We start from the raw sequence: 21836 nt of genomic DNA, 5'->3' as shown, positions 1-21836 counted from the left end.
GGCGGGCACGGCCGCGGCTCCGCTAGGGGCCAGCTCCTCTGCGCCTCGCCACAGCCTCCGCGGTGACAAGGGAGAGAGTAGGCGTTGACAGGGACTTGCTCTCCAGGAATTTTCCTTTATCCAGTGACAGCTCCATTCATCTCCCCGAGCCCTGCCCAGAGCCCTGGGCTGGCTTCGCTCTGGCGCCGAGCCCCTGCGAGCCGCCCGGTGCTGTCAGCTCGGAAGCGCAGCCCGGTGCCAGCCAGCTGGGGCTGGAGACCAGGCCGGGAGGCCAGCCAGCCCCGCAGAGCCAGCCGGGCCCAGCCAGTCCGCCGGGCGAGGCTGGGAGGCCCAGGGGCCCCGGGCAGCTCCCACAGCGCCCCCTGGCGGCCCAGGGACACCGTAGCCCACGCCAGCCCTCCAGCGCCCCACCCCATGTGCCCGGCGAGCCGAGACCCCCAGACACTAACTTGCCGGACGCTAACCGCTCAATTCAGGAGTGCCAGGATGAGAGCCTAGAGCGGGGCCGGGGGCGAGTGGGAGTGAAGCTCCTGCTTGCGCTGTGCTCCCCACCCGCCGCCCCCAGCCCGGGCTCTGACTTCACCCTAGGATGGGGGTTGAAGGGCACCTTTGAGGGCCAGCTGCTCCAGCAGACGGCTGGGGGAGGGCTGGGGGTCCTTTCTAGCCCACAGGCATCACACTGTAAAGCCAGGAGTCCTGCTCCCACATGGGCCTGCTGCCTTTCTCAGTCCCGGCCAGGCTTGAACTCCGCGAGGGCCGCAGTTTCACAGCCCTGACTGCCCCCTAAGGCTCTTTTCTTAATGATACGGAGAAGCACGGCGGGGGTTAAGGCAGGATGCGGGTGTGGGGGGCGGGGCTAGTGACCATAAAGTCTGAGCACATTCTCTATAAACACCACATTTCCAGAAGTTTTTAAGGGACCTGGGATCATGACCTGAGCCAAAGGCAGTCGCTTAAGCGACCGAACCACCCAGGCAGGCGCCGCATGTTTTTGGCTGTAATTACCGCCACTGAATGGTACATGTGGAAAGGGCTAAAATGCTAAATCCTGTTATGTATATTTTGTTACACACACACACACACACACACACACACACACACACACACACGACACACAGCCACTTCTCCAGAATAGCACCGGGCTTCCTAGAGAAAGGCAGAGTCTGGGGAATCTGCCCCCGCTAGACCCGAGGATGCCCCCCTCAAAAAGCCGACTGTCACAGTTAGAGTCAGTCTCAGCAGTGGTGGCTGAGTGAGGGTGATGTTGGAGGCTTTTAATTGCTCCTGAATTAATGTGCTTACTTCTCACCCCTGGGGCGCCTGGGTTTAATTACTATCTTAGGTCACATATGCAAATGAGTCTGCTATCATCCCTGGTCCCAGCGGACAGCAGCCCTCACACTCCCAGCATGATCGGATCCGCGGGAGGAGGCCCGGTGCCCCCGGCCAGGCGGGCCTGCCGCTCAGCGGTGAAGGTGGTGGCTGGCCACCCCGTTTCTGGGTCTGGATAAGCAGCGATGTTCAAGGTTGCATCTGGGGTGTTCTTGCTCCCTTAAGGCACCAGGAGATCAGCTGTCGGTAGCGGAGAAGCCCTTGGAGGACCTGAACTCCCAGAACCCTTGAGGACAGAGGGTTTCACAGAAAAGGAAGAGACTGGGAAGGTATCAGCCTGCGGGAGGGGCTGTGGCCCAGGGGGTGCAGATTTGAAAGTCAAAGTGAGCTGAGCAGGCATGTGAGTAAGGGAAGCAGGCAGGTGGCCCCCAGCTGCCATCAGACTGCTGCCTTCCGCAAGTGTGGGCCCAGTGTAGGAGGTCCTCCAATCCATTAGAACCTAGGAAGTGGCGTTTTTACAAGAAATCTCCTTTTTAGATTTTGACAGCTAGTTAGAATTTTATTTTATTTTATTTTATTTTATTTAAATATAGCTGGAATTTAATTTATTTAATTTCTTTTTTTTTTAAGATTTTATTTATTTATTCGACAGAGAGAGAGACAGCCAGCGAGAGAGGGAACACAAGCAGGGGAGTGGGAGAGGAAGAAGCAGGCTCATAGCAGAAGAGCCTGATGTGGGGCTCGATCCCACAATGCCGGGATCACGCCCTGAGCCGAAGGCAGACGCTCAACCGCTGTGCCACCCAGGCGCCCCTAGTTAGAATTTTAAAACCATTAGGTTGCCTGAGTCTAGGAGATGGGGGGGGGTTGTGAAGGGGCTCCAGGAAGTCTAGGGGGTGCCTGTTACTGAATGCAGGTTGTGCCTGGAGGAGGCCGTCACACTGCAGATTGGCTCGTGGGAGCCCGTCCTCCACGCGGGGCTGCCCTGAGCGGCTCTCTCCAAACCCTCCCTCTCCCGTCCATCATGGCCGCAGGTGCTTTCTATGTTCTGAAGACCTTCCTCCGATGCCCTATATCCCTCCTGAGGTAAGGATGTCTGCGCCCGATCTAAGTCGACGTGAGCATTACCAGTACTAGATAATAACCGAGGTAGCGCTACTGTATTATTAGCCCCATTTTACAGATGGGGATGCTGAGCACGGTTGTTCAGTGGAAGGGCCAGAATCTGAACCCGTCTAGCTCCCTCTGGGCCACAGCTCTGCCTGCGTCTTGGCTGCTGCGAGGGGAGCAGGGGCCGGGGCCCTGCCTGCACGTGAAAGAGCCAACCGGCTACATCTCCAGGCCCGGGCCAGAAGCAGGCCTCCGTTACCACCCCTCCCTGCAGCGTGGTGCTGCTCTCAGACACTCAGCGGCCACCTCCATGCCCCGGATGCACTCACCGAAGAGAAAATTTCCAGGACTGGGGTTTTCCAGGGGGAAGTCTGGCTGCTGAGAGCCTGGTGGGCCCTGACCCTGTGACCCTTACCGCATGCCGGTGCTTCCCAATCTCGGGCAGCCGGCAGACTCGAACAGCTGCTGATGTTCTGGGTCCCACCCGGAGCTTCTAACTCGCTGGGTCGGGGCAACGGGAGCTTTAAGGCTTCCCAGGTGTTTCTACTGTACGGCCAAGTTGGAGAATACAACTGCTTCAAGTTTTCCCTTGATTTTTGTTCTAGGGTCAGAGTTGCAGGATGTTGGAAGACAAGTGAGAAATACACGTTTTCTGGAAAAGCATTTGTAGTATGAAGCTAAAAAAAAGAGAGAGAAGGAAAAAAAAAAAGGAAAAAAAGAAAGAAGGATGCCTGGGTGGCTCAGTTAAACCTCCAACTCTTGATCTCAGCTGAGGTCTTGATCTCAGGGTCGTGAGTTCAAGCCCTGCAATGGGCTCCACGCTCGGGGTGGAGACTGGGAAGGAAGGAAGGGAGGAAGGGAGGGAGGAAGGGAGGAAGGAAGGGAGGGAGGAAGAAAACACATAAAGCAAGTCCCGAGACTACTAACAAGTGCTAGGAAAGTGTTTTTTAGTCAACACTTGAGGTTCCTGTAAACTCCTGTGATCCAGAGACATGTTTCACATCATAGGCCTTTGGAAGGACCAAAGGTGGCTTTTTGGAAACTTAGAATCGGTATTGCCTGTCCTGCTTGATTTGGCTTCTTGGAAAAGGTCCTTTGGTCCCCAGTTCTTCGCGGCTTACACGCGCCCATCAACGTCAGGCACGTGCCTCCTTTCGGCTGGGCCAGCACGGCAGGCCCCGGCAGCCTTCTCCACAGGCCGCGCAGATTTACCCTCCAACCCGAGGGTGATAAATGCCCTTATTGCCATTGTTTTAAACCAAAGTGCCAGTGAATGATGACATTAAACCACATTGAAAAATATGAATACTAACTGGCTGCTTTAAAGTTGGAATGAACGTGGACACTCTAGTAAGACGGTCAGGCCCCATTCAAGGATTCCTTTCCCTCCAGAATCAATTTTCAGATAGAAACCAGTCATGAACACCTTTAAAGAGTGGTTTTGGCCGCAGGAGTCACACCACATTAGGGGCTTATGTGGAGATCAGGTATGGTTTCCGATGCCCGCTGAGTTGACAATCGTGGTGGCTTTGTGGCTCATCGACCTGACTAGAGTTCTGTTACTCAAACACGAACCTAACATTAACGGGAAGCTGTCTCGCAGACATCATTAAACCCACTAGTCACTTGACTTTAACTTTTCCTGGATGATCTGGATATCCAGATACCCAGGATTCCCTGACTGAAGCACTTGGAAGGTCCTAAAAGCGAGGCCTGAGGTCCCCCCACACATTCCATCCCAAGCGCCGCCATCTCGGAAGCCAACTCCTTGTGATCAATCTCGATAGGTTTTTTCCTGCTGGTTCTGCTTCTTGGGTTAAATCCTGACTGATAAACAAGGAACAAGAATGTCCACAAGGGGGCCTCCTAGCCCCCCAGCTGGGTATGAAAACACAATTCCAGACCTGAACAGACTACTTGAGGCCTTAGAGAAATAACATGCTAACAAGACAGCAGAACCCTTGGAGGGCAGGGGAGGGGAGGGGAGAGGCAGGGCGGGTAGCAGCCACAGTACTCCGCCCCTCACCCGTAAGAAAATGCATCGCCTCACACGCGCACTCCGCGCTCTAGAACAGGGCTTCCTTCTGCAAGCCTAGCTCAACGGCACCGCACGGTTCGCGGGCTGCAGTCACTACGTGTGGCTTTTGAGCACTGGACCGAAGATTAGTGAAAATGAGCAATAGAATGAAAGTGTATGAATCTAAAGACGGTTCCAAGACCCTCAAGATGCCCTCCCACCTCTGCAGAGCTCCCCCCCTCTTTTTTTTTGAGATTTTTCTTTGAGAGAGCAGGGATGGGGAGAAGAGGGAGAAGCAGGCTCCCCGCTGAGCGGGACTCCGGGATCATGACCTGAGCTGAAGGCAGGCGCTTAATGGACTGAGCCACCCAGGCGCTCGAAGCCAGAGCGCCGTTTTAACCATCCTTTCACTTGCTTCCCCCAGGAACGGAGAAAGCACACTCCAGCCTGCCCACAATGGTTCGCTGCACTCGGCCTTCCAGTTTGGACAATGACAGGGTCCCGTGATCTATAAACCACCCCGACATCATCTGTAATAGCTCTGCACTTGCATTTTCTCCCCAATAAGATGTCTGAACCTTGTCAGGCACTGCCTCCCAAGACGTACCCCACTTCTGTTGAAGGAGCCAACATGTCCCTTCTCCCCTTTGTCCTCACCTGCTCTAAGGACTTATGAAATGTCCTCAACTACTAGTCCTCCCCCACCCCCCTTTTTAAAAGATTCTATTTTTAAGTAATCTCTACAGCCAACATGGGGCTTGAACTTACAACCCCAAGATCAAGAGTCATGTGCTCAGGGGCCTGGGTGCCTCAGCTAAGCATCTGACTCTTGGTTTCAGCTCAGGTCATGATCTCAGGGTTAGGAGATCAAGTCCCACGTTGGGTTCCATGATCAGCAGAAGTCTGCTCGAGATTCTCTCTCTCTTTCTCCCGGCCCCTCCCGCTTGTGCGCTCTCTCCCCCTAAATAAATCTTAAAAAACAGTCGTGGGGCACCTGGGTGGCTCAGCCGGTTAAGTGTCTGACTCAGTTTGTTCAGGTCATGATCTCATGGGTCGTCGGATCAAGCCCCACATAGGGCTCTGTGCTCAGCAGGGAGTGGGCTTGAGACTCTCTCCCTCTCCAGCTGCCCCTCTCCCCACTCACGCTGTCTCTCAAATAATCTTACCAAAAAAAAAAAAAAAAAAAAAAAAAATGGTTATGTGCTCTACCACACGAGTCAGCCAGGTGCTGCTTGTCCCTTTTGGTGATGGTGACATGAAGCCTCTGGCTCTTACAGGCCCACAGCCCAGCGCAACGCTCCGTGAACACAACATGAAGACAGACCAGGACTGTTTTATACACACACGCACACACGGCATTCCTATGGGTCACTGAGGCCTTTTTATTCTACACACAAAACCACTGGGGATCTTGCCTGTGGACACCTCGAGATTATAAAGTAGATAGACTTGGCTCCAGACACTGGGTGGGAGATGAGGTGAGAACAATGATTTGGGCCAATCACACGATTACAGAGCTCGGGTTTCCAACAGGGTTCCAGATGGTCAAGTGGCTTCTGCAGCAGTTCTAAGGAAGCAGTGAGAACATCACAAGGAGGGGTGAGGACAGCTGACTAGCAGAGGCCCCGGCCAGTCTCGGCTGGGGGCCCTGAGCTGCCTGGGGGGAGCAGAGGTCTAATGAGCCGACTCAGGACCGCAGGATTCGGGGTGCGCTGCCTGGAGCTTACTTGGCGAGGGGGTTTCTGAAGTTTCTGCCGGCAAACTTAGCCTTGCTACCCAGTTCCTCTTCAATTCTTGGGAAGCAGAGGAGAGAGAGAGGGGAGGGGGAAAAAAGAGAAGTCACATGTCCATTCCCAAGGCCCACGTCCCTGCACCCAGAGACAGGCCCAGCCTCCCCTCAATGTGGCTGCTCGAAGCTGGCAGAAGAGAGGCGCATCCAGCTCTCCCCGTCCACCCAGCTCCCCCAGCAAGTGGGCCATCTGCTGCCCCTTCTCATTCCCTGCCTTCCCCCACCCCCAGACAAACTAGAAGAAAGGTCAGGACGGCTATTTCTTGGAATGTAAGAAAAAATGTTTTTTAGCCCAAAGACAACCCCAGTTTCTTCAGAGAAGTGGCATGGGGACAAACGGAGGGGGAGCTCGTTCATGAAGTGTCTGCACCCCGGCGCCCCATCGGGGAGACCGGACACACGAACACTCGGCGTGGTTGTTATGGAATGACTGTGAATCCCAGGCCCTCAGTGCCGGTGGTGTTAACAAGTAAACCTAAGTGTTTCCCCGAGACACAGAATAAGGTATTTGTAGGTGAAATCCCATGACTGGAATGTGCTTAAAATTCTCCGGTTAGAAAGGAGGAAGCAGGTGTCCGAAGACAAGCCCCACAGGAGCTCCAACGGCTGCCAGACGTGCGTGATGGGGAGGGGACGTCCTACCAGCTCCGGTTTAAGGGAAGAGTAACGTGGGGCGGACTCATGAAAGAGATGCTCCTTTTCCTGCAAGTCCTCACCATCAGGAAGTTCCCAAGGACCCATTATGATAAAAAAGGACCAGAATGGGACACCTGGGTGGCTCAATCGGTTAAGCATCTGCCTCTGGCTCAGGTCATGATCCCAGGGTCCTCGGATGAGTCCCGCATTGGGACCCTTGTTCAGCAGGGAGCCTGCTTCTCCCTCTGCCTGAGGCTCCCTCTGCTTGTGCCCACCCTCTGACAAATAAACCAAATCCTAAAAAAAAAAAAAAAAAAAAAAGAACATCCAGAGGCACTGGGTTCCAGTGGGACCCCTCCTGTTGCCCTTCTTTTCTGAGCCCCGGTTTCCTTATCCACAAAACATGGGTGCTAAATTAGGTCATCACTAAGGCTATCTTGTAGCTCTAAAAATTCTAGGATTAAATTCCGAAGGGGAACCTTTTCCCTCTCCCACCAGGAGATGGCAGCACGGCCCAGCTCAGGCTCCAGCTTCCAGGCCATGGGGCAGGGCCCACGTTCTACGCCCAGCTCACCCCAACCCCACATTGCTCAGGCCAGGGCCCCAGGCCCTGCATCTGCACACACCCCACAGAGCCAGGAGCCCCCAGTGGAGGGTGGCGCAGGGAGGCTTCCTCTTTACCTGAGGATCTGGTTGTACTTGGCCAAGCGCTCCGATCGGCAAGGGGCCCCCGTCTTGATCTGGAAGGAGAAAAGGTCGGTCACTTAGTTTGTCGAGGAAATTCAATCTTCATGAGCATTTCAGGCAGGAAGGAGGGGACAAAGGGACACCCAGGACCCCATCTGCCCCCCTCCTTCCTGGTACCATGGAAGCTGAGGTCAGAGGAGAGTCAAGCAGCTCTTTACCTGCCCAGTGCAAAGTCCCACCACCAGGTCAGCAATGAAGGTATCTTCAGTCTCCCCGGAGCGATGCGACACCATGACGCCCCAGCCATTGGACTGCGCCAGCTTGCACCTAGAAGTCAGGAAACAACCCAGATGGTTTTGACGGTCTGACTCCGTTTCGCAGGTCTGACTCCGTTTCGCAGGCACAGCCGCCCCTTCGGGCCCTCCCCATGCCAGGCCTCATCACCCCGGTAGGAGACCAGAGGAGGGGTCGAGCCAGGAGCTGCCACCAAGCTCTCAACTCCTGGGGACAATAATCCTCACCTTCCTCTCTGCTCAGAGCCCTGAGGACCTTCTCAGCCTCTAGGTCATGTTTTAAAAATGTGGGTTCAGCCCCTTTGAGGGGAGAGACTTCTCTCCCCTGACAGCGCCTATGACTGATATTCCCCACGAAAAATTAGGTCACAAGTCTAGAACCACAAGTGGTCAGGACTGGGCCACGGGTGCTCAAAGAGCCCAGGCCCCTGGTGCCACTGCTTACTTTAGAAGCCAGCTGGAGTTCACGCTGGAAGCTCCCTTACAGCTCCAGCCAGGAGGGCCCCCCGCACGCCAGGCAGGAGCTCCGGCTGAGACCCAGCCCCTCGCTCTGCGGCAGCCGACCCCCGAGGGCACTTACGCCTGAAGAGACTCAGTCACGGAGCCAATCTGGTTCACTTTCAGCAGGAGGCAGTTGCACGACTTCTCGCCCACGGCCTTAGAAATCCGCTTCGGGTTGGTCACGGTGAGATCATCCCCCACCACCTGGATGCCGGCGCTGGCAGTGAACTTCTGCCAAGCTTCCCAGTCATCCTGGTCAAACGGGTCTTCGATAGACACCACTGGGGAAAGGAGAGCCATGTTTGGTCAGTGAGCCCCCAGTGCCCACCGGCAACACGAACCTCCTTGCCTGGCCTCACCCCTCACCCCAGGACAGGACTAGCTCCCCAACTCCAGCCCTGGAAACACTCTGCCTGCCCACCAACTCCTGTGACAGGGCACCAAAGTCACCTGCAATCCTGGGGCCTTACAGATGCTGAGCGGGACACGGCTCCGTCCAGGCTGGCTTGAGTGTCATGCCAGCGGGAGTAGAAACAGCCATGGCCTCAGGAGGCTAAGAGCTGGGCTTGTCTCGGCCCCAGCTCGGGCACATTCTCTAACTCTGCGTTTCAGTGCGGGGATTCAGACATCCCGGTCTGATCTGTGCTCCAGCACGTGCTGAGTGCCCGGGGGCAAATTACTAACCCACTCTGTGCCCCTTCCCCCCCCCACGCAACAGTCTCTACCCTGTGTGTGTTCAGAGACGCAGAGCCTAGAGGCGCGCCGACTCACCATGAGCTGAGGCTCACTGCGGGGGCTCACTCGCCCTCCTCACCCGTATCATGGAGCCAGGACGGCCTCCGCTCAGGAGGCCGCTGTGACAGTGACAGAAGTGATCACACTTTGTCACCAGCCTCCCGCACGAGGCCAGCGGGCGCTCACCTGGGTAGTCCTTGATGAAGGACTTGTACAGGCTGGCCAGCTCGTCCGGCGTGATGTACCTGCTGGGGTCGTCGGGGGACTTGAAGTCCAGGTCGTACTTGCCCGACCTGAAGAACTCAGAAGCGGCCACGTCCATGCCAATGACCACCTTGTCAGTGTAGCCGGCTTTCCCGATGGCGTTCTTCAGCAGCTCCAGAGCTGGAGGGGGGGGGGGGGCAAGGTTGGAAACCAGGCGGGGGAGCGAGAAGTCTCCTTTAACAGCTGCCGGACAGGAGCCCTAGCAGAAAGACCAGGAGGTGCTCCGGCCCCGGCCTTTGCTTCAATGATTCCAGTGCTTTTCTCTGCACCGGAACAAGAAACTGCTGGTCAGGGCCCCCAGCAGAACACCGAGTGGGAGATTCAGTCTCGACTCCCAGAGGCTTTCTCACTGACGAATGCTCCCGAATTTAGCACCCAGGAGCAGCTGTGCTGGCCGAGACAGTTACAGTGACCAGCTGAGATCAGCTGTCCTGAGGAATGGGCTTTCGACAGAGCCGAGCTGGGATCCAAGAGGCAGCCGGTGGACCGGAAGCCCAGGGCGACAGGATGAGGGCCAGGCTCTGCCTCCGGGGCCCGCTGTCCCCAGCCAGGCTCGGGGTCAGCCTCACTTGGCAGTCCTGCCCGTACGGAAGGGGACAGAGACACTGGGCCCCTGTTCCACACCACAGATCTCCAAGCCATCACATTAAACCACATGCATCAAAATGGCCGAGCACCAGCATTTCGTATGATTGACCCAAAGAGGAGGATGGACATTTTTTTCTCTCACTAGTTGCCCTGAAGGCAACAAAACGTGGTCGAACCCTCCTTCCCTTCTATAACATAGGGCCCTGCCGTGAGTTCTTGTTCCAAGACTGTGTCCGACTCAACTCTTACATTTAACCCTGCGCCTAAGGACTCCGGCCAAAATGGCGCCGTGGAAATGTTCCTGTGCTGGAACGAGCTGAGGGGGTGACGGTCGCAGGCACCTGGGGGGCTCAGCCAGTGTAGCATCTGACCGCGGCTCAGGTCATGATCCTGGGGTCCTCGTGGAAGTCTCTCTGCCCCCCCGCCCGCCACCGTCCCTTCCCCCGGCTCATGCTCTTCCTCTCTTCTAAGTAAATAAAATCTTAAAAAAACAAAAACAACGGCGAGAGTCATCTGCCTCCCTGTACCCCACCACATAGCTTAATTGAAACGACTAACCAGGCCATGTGGAAATCGAATTAACAAGGAAATTCCTTGTTACTTAAAAAAAATAAAGCGCTGGCTCGCACATCCCGCCCCAGCACTCCGCCCGCAGGTACTCAGTAGAAAGCCCACCGTCCCCGAGTGGCAGGTGCGGCGCACGGGCTGACAGAGCGAGCGCCGAGCCGCGGAACGTGGGGACTCCGTGGAACGAGCCCGTACCTTCTTTGTTCTCCAGGATGTTAGGCGCAAAGCCGCCCTCGTCCCCCACGTTGGTGGCGTCTTTCCCGTATTTCTCCTTGATGACATTCTTCAGGTTGTGGTACACCTCGGCCCCGATGCGCATGGCTTCCCTGAAGCTGGCCGCGCCCACGGGCAGGATCATGAACTCCTGCATGGCCAGCTTGTTGCCGGCGTGAGAACCACCGTTGATGACGTTGAAAGCCTAGGGAGAGAGAGAGAGAAATACGGCCATCTGGCCTCGAGAGTCCCACCCGGTGCCCCTCGAGTCCGACCGCATGGCTCACAGAGGGGGCCACGTGTGGCTCGGAAACGCTCCCCGGGTCTCTCGTGATAAGGGCAACGATCCCCAGCAGGCCAGCCTCCTGAGCCGAGGACTCGCTACACCTCAGCGAAGACACGCAACCCCGCAAGGCCAGCAGGATGTCATCCCCTCGCCAACGGCAAGAGACTCGGGTAGCGGGGAGTCCCCTGCTCAGGGCACGTGTAGCGAGCGGCAGGGGTCCGCAGCTGCACCTCTAGGGGCTGCCTGCACCCACTGTGCCAGGACAGTCGCGTGTGGATGAGACCAAGATGCGTGAGGTCTCAGGTCCCCTCGAGAAAGCGAATACCCCCAACTCCTCACTTGGGAGGTTCCAAGCCACTCACCGGAACTGGGAGGATGACTTCAGCATTGCCGGCCAGGTCAGCAATGTGGCGGTACAGGGGCACCCCCTTCTCAACGGCCCCCGCCTTGCAGATGGCCAGGGACACGCCCAGAATGGCGTTCGCGCCGAATTTAGCTGCAACGGAACAGTGCAGTTAGGGATTTCGCCCTCACGGCCTTCCTCCTGCCGGCCTTCTGGCCTCACCCCACACCGGAGCGCACCCCAGACTGTATCTGGAAGCTTCCCCCTCCTGACCGCATCTACTCCCCGTGTCCGACCCAGAAACGCAACAGCACTAGATGGGGACTCACTGCTTTCTCCCCCTAAGAAAAAGCCCTTTCTTTGGTCTGTGGAACTCTGACAATTTCCACGAACTGCGTGATTTACTCTAAAGCACAAGCCTCTTTCGAGTAACCCTAAGCAAGTGCTGCTGTCACCTGGTCTTGCTCCTGATGATTAATGACGTGCTTTACTCAGGTGAGGCAAGGGCCCCGAAAACCCCCAGAGGGTCGGAGGTGTTCGGGAGACCAGCACACGTCACCCCTGGCAACTCACATTTATTTTCTGTCCCGTCCATCTCGATCATCAGCCTGTCAATCTTCTCCTGCTCGACGACGTTCACTTTCTGCGGGGAGGAGAGGGGGTCAGTCACTGGGCGGGGCGGGGGGGGGGACATGCTGTCACTCCCCTCGCAGGACCTTCGTACTGTCCCAGATAACTCTGGAACCGTGCAAAGTCCGAATCGTGTCTATGTTATGTGTTTGGTAGGCAAAAAAGAGGTAGCGGGGGAGGAATCAAAGAAAACGGGGACAACACCGTGCCTTCCCTGCTCTCCCGTCATCGGGCGCTTCCCCAAGCACCACGGAGCCGACAGGGACATGCCGGAGCCCCGGTCCTGGTGTCACGAGGTTAGTCCACTCAGGGAGTCCAAAGTCACGTCACACGTAAGACAGAAGTGCCCGGGACATGCTGACAAAGGCAGCACTACAGAGCAGTGTGAGCTGGGGACAATAAGGAACAGAGCTCTGCTCGTGCAGACGAGCTGTGCTCCTCAGAGGTCAGGTGACACGACCACCACTCTGGCTGTTCTCAGTGACGCCAAGCTTCATCATTTCATGGCAGACAGTCCGGAATCTTTTAGCAAAATGCTTATTACGACTGATCAAAAGGAGTACTTCTGGTCAGAGTATAAAGTCATAAAGCTAACCCCCGAGTTGGGCTCCATGCTGGGCATGGAACCTACTGACGAAACCAAACCCTCAAAAACGGGGGTCTTCGAAATGAACTCAAAGAGATTTACTCCAAATCAACATTACTTTAAAACCTTCACAACGGACAACATATTACTTTATTTTCATGTTCTTTGCATAAAGACTAAAAAAGGAAAAGAAAACCAGCCATAACGCCATCGTGCCCCATCAATAATCTGACACCCTTGGCTTTGCTGACAGAGCCCGTCTGCAGAAGTCAGCCACCCCCCAGGCATGACGGTCTGAGGCCAACCCTGAGGGTTTCACTGAAGAACGGCTTCCCCCAAGGGAAGCAAAATGCCCAGGGAAGCCCCGCTCGTGGTTAGCCACCCAGCCCAGGGCCCCGAGGCACGGAGAACGGTGTGTGGAGGCGCCCAGGAGACGGGCTCGGAGCGCGTGAGTCTGCAGAGCAGCAACGAGAAACCGTCGGGGACCAATTACCGAGCGCCTCGAAGGGCAGCCTAGGGGAGCACGCCGGGGAGACACAACGGAGGAGCCCGTCTGCCGCGGGTGTACAGGAGGAATTGGGGGGCGGCGGGACCGCACCCAAGAACAGATGGGAGGCCGGGGCCAGCTCTGGCCTCTAGCCGGGCGGGGGGCTTTTCAAATCCTTCCCACCTGCACAAGTGCCACAAGCTTTACAGAAGGAGGGGCCCGAGGCGGGAGGGGGTCAGGCTGTCTGGTCCCCCTCCCCACCTCACCTACAGCAGCCCTACTTTTCTGTAACTTTACTCTCGAAGTAAGATTTTATTTAACCAGAGTTCCTCTGTTTAAAAAAAGTCAGTAGAAATATAGTAAATAATTCCACAGTTCATGAAAAATAGTCGGGTCACCATGGATACTATGCTCAACGCCCAAGGGCCGCTCTTAAAATCTGGATCTTAACTTCCCCAAGGTCAACATAGTTGGAGGGGAAAATCAAGGCCACGAGACGGTCTCCCGTCCTCTGATCCAATTCCAGGCGCTGTTAGATGTGGACACGCAGGCAGGGGGTGGATTAGAAAAGGTGAGGTCATTCTCATGCACGACAGGGAATCCGACTGGCTTCTTTAGCTCTCAGAATAAGCTCTTCCATAACTAGGAAAGCCCACTGGCCTGGGAGACGCTCTGAAGGCATTAATACATTAGTTATCCGGAAGCAGGTCCTACCTTGCTAATCAGGGCAGGTGCAATAGTTTTATTGATGTGCTCAACAGCCTTTGAGACACCTAGAAGGAACAATCATATCAAATTACCGACATTAACGAAAAACAGGCTTGAGCAGCATTGAGCGAACCACCAATGATGTCAACCCAAATATCCAGAAGCCCACCCGAAGACCTTAAGTGGGACCGCTCTCAAATCCCCATTTCTCTGTCCCTCCAGAATCGGGGTACTTTCCGGCCCAGTCTGAGTGCTCTTACCTAGGACCCCCAAGGATTAAAGCCACACAGAGAGCAACCATTTCAGAATGTCTGAAGGGGGGTTAGTTGGCAAAACCATGCACTGGGAACACCAGCCATAGAAACTACAGGATGTCCCATGTATTACCTGTGTGCACAAGGCTGGTGCCAGGAACTCGTTAATATACTTAACGGGTCTGGAGACACCTGACCAGTAGAGATTGACGGAGAAGGAAAAAAGACAGACTCAGAAGAGAACAGGCTGCGAAGGACAGGGAGTGAGAGAGAGAGAGGAGAGAGGAAGGCAGGAGAGTCGCAGGACCATGACTCATGACGGTCCAGGCGAGGCACAGCCCGGCTTCAGACCAGTACCCGCCCGGGCCGTTGGCAATGGGAACCCATGGGACAAAATGCCTTCCTGCGGCACGATCGCCGGATCGCTAGCCCTGGGCTTCCCCAGCTCACTTCAGCACCACCCCTCCCCTCAGTCTTTTTAGACTTTTTCCCTAATCATCGCCCTCCTCTGTAAACGTAATCCCGGAGATACACTGTATATCCATACAGTGGCCCTTTGAGGGCCATAAATCATGGTAAAATCGTAGAATGTTTTTGCCCCCCCCCCCAGAACCAATTGCCCACCCCTGGGTCGATACTGCCCCTGTTGAGGATGCGTGGTCTGGCCCCATCTGCTTTTCTGTAATTCAGCCACATTGATTCTGTCCACAGAAAGGCGAGCATTGCAAAATCAGTAACAAGTCAACGTGCACAGAGCCCGGCAGAGGCTGGCTTGGCCAGACCGGTGCCTCTGTGAATCAGCGCAAAGATCCACTACAGGGACCGATCTGTGGGTGAGCCGCGGCCCAGACCTTCCAGATACCTTACTGAGACGACACCCCTGGAGACTGGAAGCACGTAGGGCTCCCCGCTTAGTATTAGTTAACATGGCTCCTTAGCCTGAGGTTCCCTGGCCTACCCAGTTTTCCAGACTGGAGACAAACCGCAGGAAAAGCGAGCATTAACACGTGGCCCCCGAGGGTACTGGTGTAGGAAGGCTGGAATCGACAGGGCCAACTCTCCCAGCTGCCCTGTGCCCCCCATCCACACCGTAGGCCCAGTCAGAGGTGCTGCCCTCGAATACGAGGCACACGGAGAGTGGGCTGCAGGCGTGCAAGAGGCACGCAGCCACACTCCAGAGATGGGCCAGGGGTCCAACTCTTACCTTTTCCCATGTAGCGGGTCTTGTCATTGTCCCGGAGCTCGAGGGCCTCATAGATACCAGTGGAGGCACCACTGGGCACAGCAGCTCTGAAGAGACCTGGATGTTGGGGGAGGGCGGGGAAAAGAGTCACGATTGAGAAACACGGTTCAACCCTTCCCGAGTCCCGCCTCCTCACAGATGGCATCTCTTAGGAAATGCTGCCACTTCCTCCCACCAACTGGGAGATTCAGAGAGTCCGTTTCCCCTGCCTTTCACGCTCGTACCGGTCTCTAGTGCAGACCCTACAGCCAAGCTGGTGGATTTCTCTAGTTTAAAGAGAAAGTTTTCAAGCAGGGCTTCTCAAATGTTAACATGCACACATACCACCTGGCCACCTTGTTAAAATACAGGTTCTGACAAGGGAGGTCTAAGACTCTGCGTCTGCATCTCTAACAAGCTCCAGCTGGTGCCCTGCAGTGCCCGGGGACCACCGCCGGCGGCATCACCCAACAGACATACGAAGCAAGCCACTTCAGAGTTAAGATTTTCTAGCAGCCATGGTGAAGTTATGAAGCAAAACCAAGGGAAATTCATTTAATGTGTTATTTAACCAAATATATCCAAGAGATCACCATTTCAAACATGTAATCAATAAAACATTGAGGCATAAAAAATAAAGGTATGAATTTAATAACACTGGGACACAAAGCACTGCCCTATGCAGTCTCGCGGACACAGAACCCAGCCATCTGGCTAGACTAATACTGTGGGGCATAACCGTGGCTCATCTTGGAGGACAGTGTCAAGAAACGTACTGTAGTGATCTGGTTACAAGGGCAGACAGGTTCAGGGGAGCAGGAAATGAAGGCAGCCTCTAGGCTCTACTTGGAACTGGAGGAATTTCCTCATCTGAGGCAGGTGAAGGCAAATGAACAAAGAGGGAAAAAACCACCAGGTGTGTTCATCAAATTATTGGTCACTACGTCTGTGGCGTCGCAGTGACTGTGTGTGCACAGCTAGACGCGGGGTTTCTGCACACAGGCCCTGGCTCTAAATCCCCACCAGGCAGTGGCCGAGGAGAGGAAGCCATGAAAGCCAGGGCTCCTAACGGAACTACGGACTCTGGGTGCCGCTATGTCAATGCAGTTTGCCTGTAACAATCGTCCCGCTCTGGTGGGGGAGGCTGTGCACGTGTGGGGATGGAAGTGTGTGCTCTCTGTCCCTTCTGCTCAATTTTGCTGTGAGCCGAGAGCTGCTCTAAGAAGTAAATTGGGGAAAAAAAAAAAAAGTGATGAGAGGCTCTTAACAAATCCACGATTTCCTGTTTTTGAAAAGCACCAAGAGACACACAAGAGACACGGTTCCATTCATTTAAATTTCAAAAAATATTCATTTTGACCATTTTAAAGTGTTTCAAAGGAAATGCCCCCTTCCCACCAATCTTCTAGGATCTTGAGTCTTTTTTCACTGTTGGTTAAAGTCCATTAATTGCCAAATGGAAAGTTCCACCCTGACTAAACAAGCCAATCTCGTTATGATGTAAGGGAATTCCCAGCATCCTCTGAGAACCCACGGTCCTAGGCATGAAGCACATGCTCTGAGCAAGCCCGCGATGAGAGCACCCACCACAGTGAGTAAGCCTGGGCAGAACGCAGCAGGGTTTTGCTCAGTGATGCCTGGACTTGAGGGACTTTCTTTTCCGGGGCAAGGGGGGAGGGGAGGACAGGAAGGGAAGGGCTGCAGTTTCCACAGACAGTGACTCAGCTCTGACTGGCAGGTCTGTGTGCTCGGCACCACTGGGCGATTCTGCCTGAAGCTTCTTTTCCTACCTCGCCAACGAGGTCCATCTAGATAAGAGCTGAGATGTTGCTGGAGGGTAACACACCAGATTTCCTCCAAGTAAAAAAAGGGGGCGAGCCGGGTAAAAGAACAAGAGCTTCTGGAGTGTCCCAACGCCCCCATGTAAGAGCTTTCCCAATCCTTGAAGAATGATTTCCAGAGACAAAAACGAGAACGCTTGGCATACGCTTGTGCTCCATCCCACCACAGCAGAGCTGCTTGTCTGCTCGGAGCAAGCTGCGAGGCCAACTAGTGAGGGGCCTTTTAGGGACAAGGTATCACCTTACTTCCCGACCTCACTGACCTGCAAGCCAAGCGGTTTTGTTTGAAATACCAGGCAGCAGCAGGAATAGGACCCCATGCCCGGCAACCCTCCCCACCTCCCCACCTCCTCGTGGTCAGGAACCACAACCTACCAGCTCGTGCACACCAGAAGGAAAGGTTTTTACAACAGACCTTGCCTTGCCGAAGGCTCTGTCGTTCGAAGTTTTACAAAGACGGAGCGGGCAGAGGTGTGGACACAAAGGTGCACTTACCTTTGGAGGTGTAGAGGTCAACCTCCACGGTGGGGTTCCCACGAGAGTCGAAGATCTCTCTGGCGTGGATCTTGAGAATAGACATGGTGACTTTCTGTGGGGAAACACAGTTCATATTTCCCATCAACCATAATGTAGCCTTGGGTCATTCATTCGAAGGATCACTTCTGAGGATTCCTGGTCTAGAAAGAATTTACACTGGACAGATATGGGTTGCAAGAAGGCTGCCAAGAGTGGGGACAGCCTGTTGGACCTAGCTCTGCAGGGCCTCAAACACCCAGTAGTCCAGAGCTTGTCCTATAAGCAAAGAAAGCCTGGTCATGTGTGCCAGGGAGAAACCAAAAACAAGTGGAAAGATTAATGTGCTGCTGGCATGCAGAATGGCTGAAGATGAGGTAGTCTGAAGTGAGTTACTGTCAACAGTTCCCAACGAGGGTTGGCATGGGAATGGAGAGGGACCAAGGGGACATGAAGGTCACAAGCAAACCCATCCAGGACAAAAAAAAAAAAAAAAAAAACAAACCCAAGGTGATCCAAGGAGGAAAATCTGGTTTATAGTGGAATAGCAAATTCAGAGCTGGGGACATGGTCTATGGTCTGTACACTGGTCTTTGTTACTGCCAATTTCTGGGCCTTTCACATTTCACAGTACTTGGGTCTTTAGTAAGACAAGGCACACGAAAAATAACATCTAATTAGTATTCCTTTCAATAGGCATTTTACCCATTCAAAAAAACTGAATTATGAAATGTCATAATTTGAAACTAGAATAAAGATTCTATCCTTGAAGGCTAAGATGCTCCAAGGGAAGAGGCTGTCTTTGAAAGCACTTTTTAAAAAAATGATTTGCAGCTACAAATTTGCAGCTAGCAAATACCAAGTTCTCAAAGAAAGCCCTTTCTCACCCCCCCCCCCTTCCAGGGACACACAAGGAAGAAATGATCTCGTAGGACTGAAAGCGGCCCAGTGGAATTGGGTTAGTGTTCAGGGCCATTATCTAGCTGGGCTCCTCTCCAGTATCTTGTCTGGAATGTTCTGAAGCAGCAAATGGCATCTTTCTTTTTTATAAGTTTCAAAATTAGACAGTGAAGTCACTTCTCCGGCTTTGCATTCTATGTAACAATGGAGTTTTATTCATTACCCAATAAAAAAGTACCTAGTTTTTATTTTCTATCTTACAAAAAGGCAAATTTGTTTAAATGTATTTTTTAGTTTTAAGATTTTAGTTAACTTTGAGTTTGGGCAAATTATATACCTGCGTATGATCGCCACCACCCAAAAATGTCCCTCAGGCCCTTTGCAGTCAATCTCCCCCCATCCCCAGGCCACCAGACTTACTTGATAGATTTTAGATGCACTTTTAAACACATCTTTATTACACTATGTCCTCATGCTGTCCTAAGATGTTGTTTTTCATTTAATTTTCGTGACATTAAGAAAAAGTGATTTATTTCAGGGTGTGAAAACAAAATTCAACTTCTCTTTAAATTGTAGAGAAAACTATCCCTGAAGTCATTAAGGTTCAGTGAGCAAGGCCAGCAAGGAGGGCTGGCCTGACTAGGAGTGTTCACAGCTCATCTGCGGGGACAGAACCCCGGACCAGGGGTGGCACGTGTGGATCGACCGGGCAGTGAGGGCCTACGTGTGTCCCCGACCGCGTCACCCACGGGCCACACCACGCAGAGGGAAGACCACATTGCAGGAGAAACAAAGAACAGGAAGTTTTCTTAAAATATGTCCTTTTAATCGGGGGCCGACTGCCAATGGCCCGGCCGGGGAGCCGGAGCAGCTCCTGCCCGACCTGGGCGAGGTCGCCGGGACGGCTTTCCCAATTATGCAACGGCTCGGCCGCAGTCTCAAAAACAAGAACTCTCTGAAGTTCCATTCATTAGTCGCTGCCCATTCCATCACCAGCCTCCTCACAGTAGGCCGAGGGCCACCAGCGGGGCGCAGGGGCTGCTGGTGGGGGGAGGGGATCGCGGATTGTGGGCATCTCTCCCGTCCCTGCCCCTCCCTCCATTTTAGGAAAGGCCTGGCTCTAGCTAGCACCCGGGGTTAGGCCTGTGTCTCCCCAAGCCCTTGCACCCTCCGCGCTCGCTGCACGAAAGGCCCGCGCGTCCCACTCCCGAGCTCCCAGCAATGCTGCGACCCCGTAAATCCGTAATCCCTGGCTAATCAGCTTCTGCCCCTCAGGCGAAGCACGGCTCGCACGTGCCGACCCGCCCCTTCCACGTCCCGGCGGACCCAAGGGCAGGGCCCCGCAGGCCTAGGCGCCGGCCCGGTAGCCCTTCCCCGGGTCCCTACCTGGCCGCCGGATAGCACTGCCCGGGAAAGAAGCAGAAGTTGTTGCAGGTACCGAGGACGAGCGTTTACCCGCAAGGTCCGAGCACTCCGACTACCCGAAGCTCGTCTCCGCGCCGCCTGCCCCGACTTCCTGCCCAGCTCCCCGAGGCCCCGCCCACTTCTCCTCCCCCGCCCCGCCCCCGCCTCGCCGCCTCTCCATTGGCCCGGCGCGCCGTCACTCGGGCTCGCACCTCCCCGGAAGGGGCGGGACTGAGGCGGCGGCAGTGGCCCGGAGTGGGGAGCGACAACCCGGGGACGTGGAGCGAAGCGGGTCTGGGGGGTCCAGACTATCCCGCGGCTGTGTGGGGGTGCGGGCGAGTCCCTGCCCCGACGCCCTCCGTTCCCGCCTCTGGCCTGGGACCCCTGGCCAAGCAGGGTCTGTGGCGCCGGGGCCCCGGGGAGGGGCGGGGTGGCGCGGCCGGCATGAGGGTTCGGGGCTCCGTCACGTACTCCGAGTCCCGCACGCACGCAGCGTCGCTCCGGCGCCTCACGTCCGCCCACGACCTTGGCGACGACCTTCGCGGCCCGCCTTTCCCGGCCTGCCCCGCCCTACAGTATGGTGCGGAAGACCCCGCCGGCCTGGAGACGTTGGCAGCCGCGCGCCTCGATCCCGCACCCCGGCCGGGTCTGCTGCGGGGCCGCGTGTCGGGGGCCACGTGCGCCCGTCCGCGCCTGCGCGCTCCGCCCCTGGCAGCCCCCGTCTCCCCGCTCGCCAGGGTGACCCGGTCTTTTGTCCTTGTGCATCGGCCAGACAATGGGTATCGGGCAGAGGTGCCCGAAAGGAAATTCACTTTCCTTCAATTAAAGCTGATGCTTTTTGACCATTTCCTACGTGCCAGGCACTTCTCCACGTGCGTCTCCAGTGTTAATTCGGCCTCTAGCTCTTATTAATGTTGCATCTGGAAAGCGGACTTGGTGTTCCTTTCTCACCCGATTTCTGTGAACCACACATGTCATGATGTGGGACTGGAATTTCACACAGAGCCGGGGGGGGGGATTTCTCAAAGTTCAAAGCAGGTAGTATTTCACGGTAGTCTGGCAAATGAAAAACAGGAAAGGGTGGGTGCAGTGATATCACCTTGCTGATCAAGAAAGAATTACTGCCCATTGAAAATAAGTTCTGCAGCCCATCTCCCCCCCACTTCCAAGGAGGGGCTGAGGCAATTACTACGTTTTCTATTATCTCTAGTTTTGTATTTGCCCGCATTCTCCTGGGTCTGTAAACCTAGGAGATAAAGTAGTGTCGTGTATCTCCATATTTTCTGCATTGCCTTGCAGAGAGAGATTCAAATCTGTATTTGAATTTAATTATTATTTCTCCTGGTCAGCTGCAAAAACCGTTTTTCTTGCTTCGCTCCTCACATTTTTATCCCCTGAGCTACTGGGTTAGGTTTCCAAGGCACTGGGTAAAGGTGAGGGCCAATTGAGTCCACGGTATTTTGTTTCCTATTGGCTAAGAAGCAAGATCTTCCAGATTAAATTAAAGCAACAAGGAAATTGTAAAATGTTTCCTAAAGAATTATGCGAATTTTGCAAGCAGAGTTTGTGATTTTGCCAGCCATACACTGATGTTTCAGGCTGCTTAAAACCAAGATCCCAGCCCCATGACTCAGCAGCTAAATCAGCTTCTAAGCTTTATAACTCTAAGGAAATCAAGATACTTAGAGCTCATGTTCAGAGCAATTCTAAGGCGTGGTCCTGAAAGGGCTCCAAAACAATCTCTTTTATTTTACATTAACATGGTGAGAGCGATAAAAAAGAAAGACGAGGCTCTCTGGCCAGAGCCGGTGAATCTAGCAGGAAATCAAATGCAGAACCTGGTCTCAGCTGTTGTTGAAACAGTCTTGGAGGCCACAGCACAGCGTCCTGAGCCAGCACTTCGACCTCCAATTGTAGCTCAAAGGTTAAT

General features: G+C 54.6%; 1 protein-coding gene across 3 annotated transcripts; it reads right to left on the bottom strand.

Annotated features, from left to right (window-relative positions):
* Positions 1–5817: 5817 nt before the first annotated feature.
* Positions 5818–20045, bottom strand: ENO1 (enolase 1). 3 transcript variants are annotated; one of them, XM_045803591.2, is made up of 12 exons: positions 19889–20045; positions 17585–17678; positions 15231–15326; positions 14160–14218; positions 11935–12004; positions 11381–11514; positions 10715–10937; positions 9287–9484; positions 8445–8646; positions 7790–7898; positions 7566–7624; positions 5818–6252 (listed from the first exon to the last, which is right to left on the bottom strand). In XM_045803591.2, exons 2-12 carry the CDS (start codon positions 17667–17669, stop codon positions 6183–6185), a joined length of 1305 nt encoding a protein of 434 aa, XP_045659547.1. In that variant the 5' UTR covers positions 17670–17678; positions 19889–20045; the 3' UTR covers positions 5818–6182. The 3 variants fall into 3 exon arrangements, with proteins under 3 accessions (XP_045659547.1, XP_045659546.1, XP_045659549.1); XM_045803590.2 differs by lacking the exon at positions 14160–14218 and adding an exon at positions 13779–13837; XM_045803593.2 differs by lacking the exon at positions 14160–14218 and adding an exon at positions 13779–13837 and having other exon boundaries at positions 19958–19994.
* Positions 20046–21836: the final 1791 nt, after the last annotated feature.

This window comes from Ursus americanus, chromosome 33 (genome assembly GCF_024610735.1).
Source record: "Ursus americanus isolate L20-20 chromosome 33, mUrsAme1.1.p, whole genome shotgun sequence".
Taxonomy (NCBI): domain Eukaryota; kingdom Metazoa; phylum Chordata; class Mammalia; order Carnivora; family Ursidae; genus Ursus; species Ursus americanus.
The sequence above is the reverse complement of the archived record's forward strand: the minus strand, read 5'-3'. Positions and strand labels throughout refer to the sequence as shown.

Excerpts from the sequence above, each read along its gene's own strand:
- ENO1 (XM_045803591.2), bottom strand. The coding sequence starts at position 17,669 with ATGTCTATTCTCAAGATCCACGCCAGAGAGATCTTCGACTCTCGTGGG. Across the intron at positions 11,515-11,934 it reads GGACGGGACAGAAAATAAAT|CTAAATTCGGCGCGAACGCC; the intron begins GTGAGTTGCCAG and ends GTTCCGTTGCAG. Across the intron at positions 7,625-7,789 it reads TGGGACTTTGCACTGGGCAG|ATCAAGACGGGGGCCCCTTG; the intron begins GTAAAGAGCTGC and ends TTCTCCTTCCAG.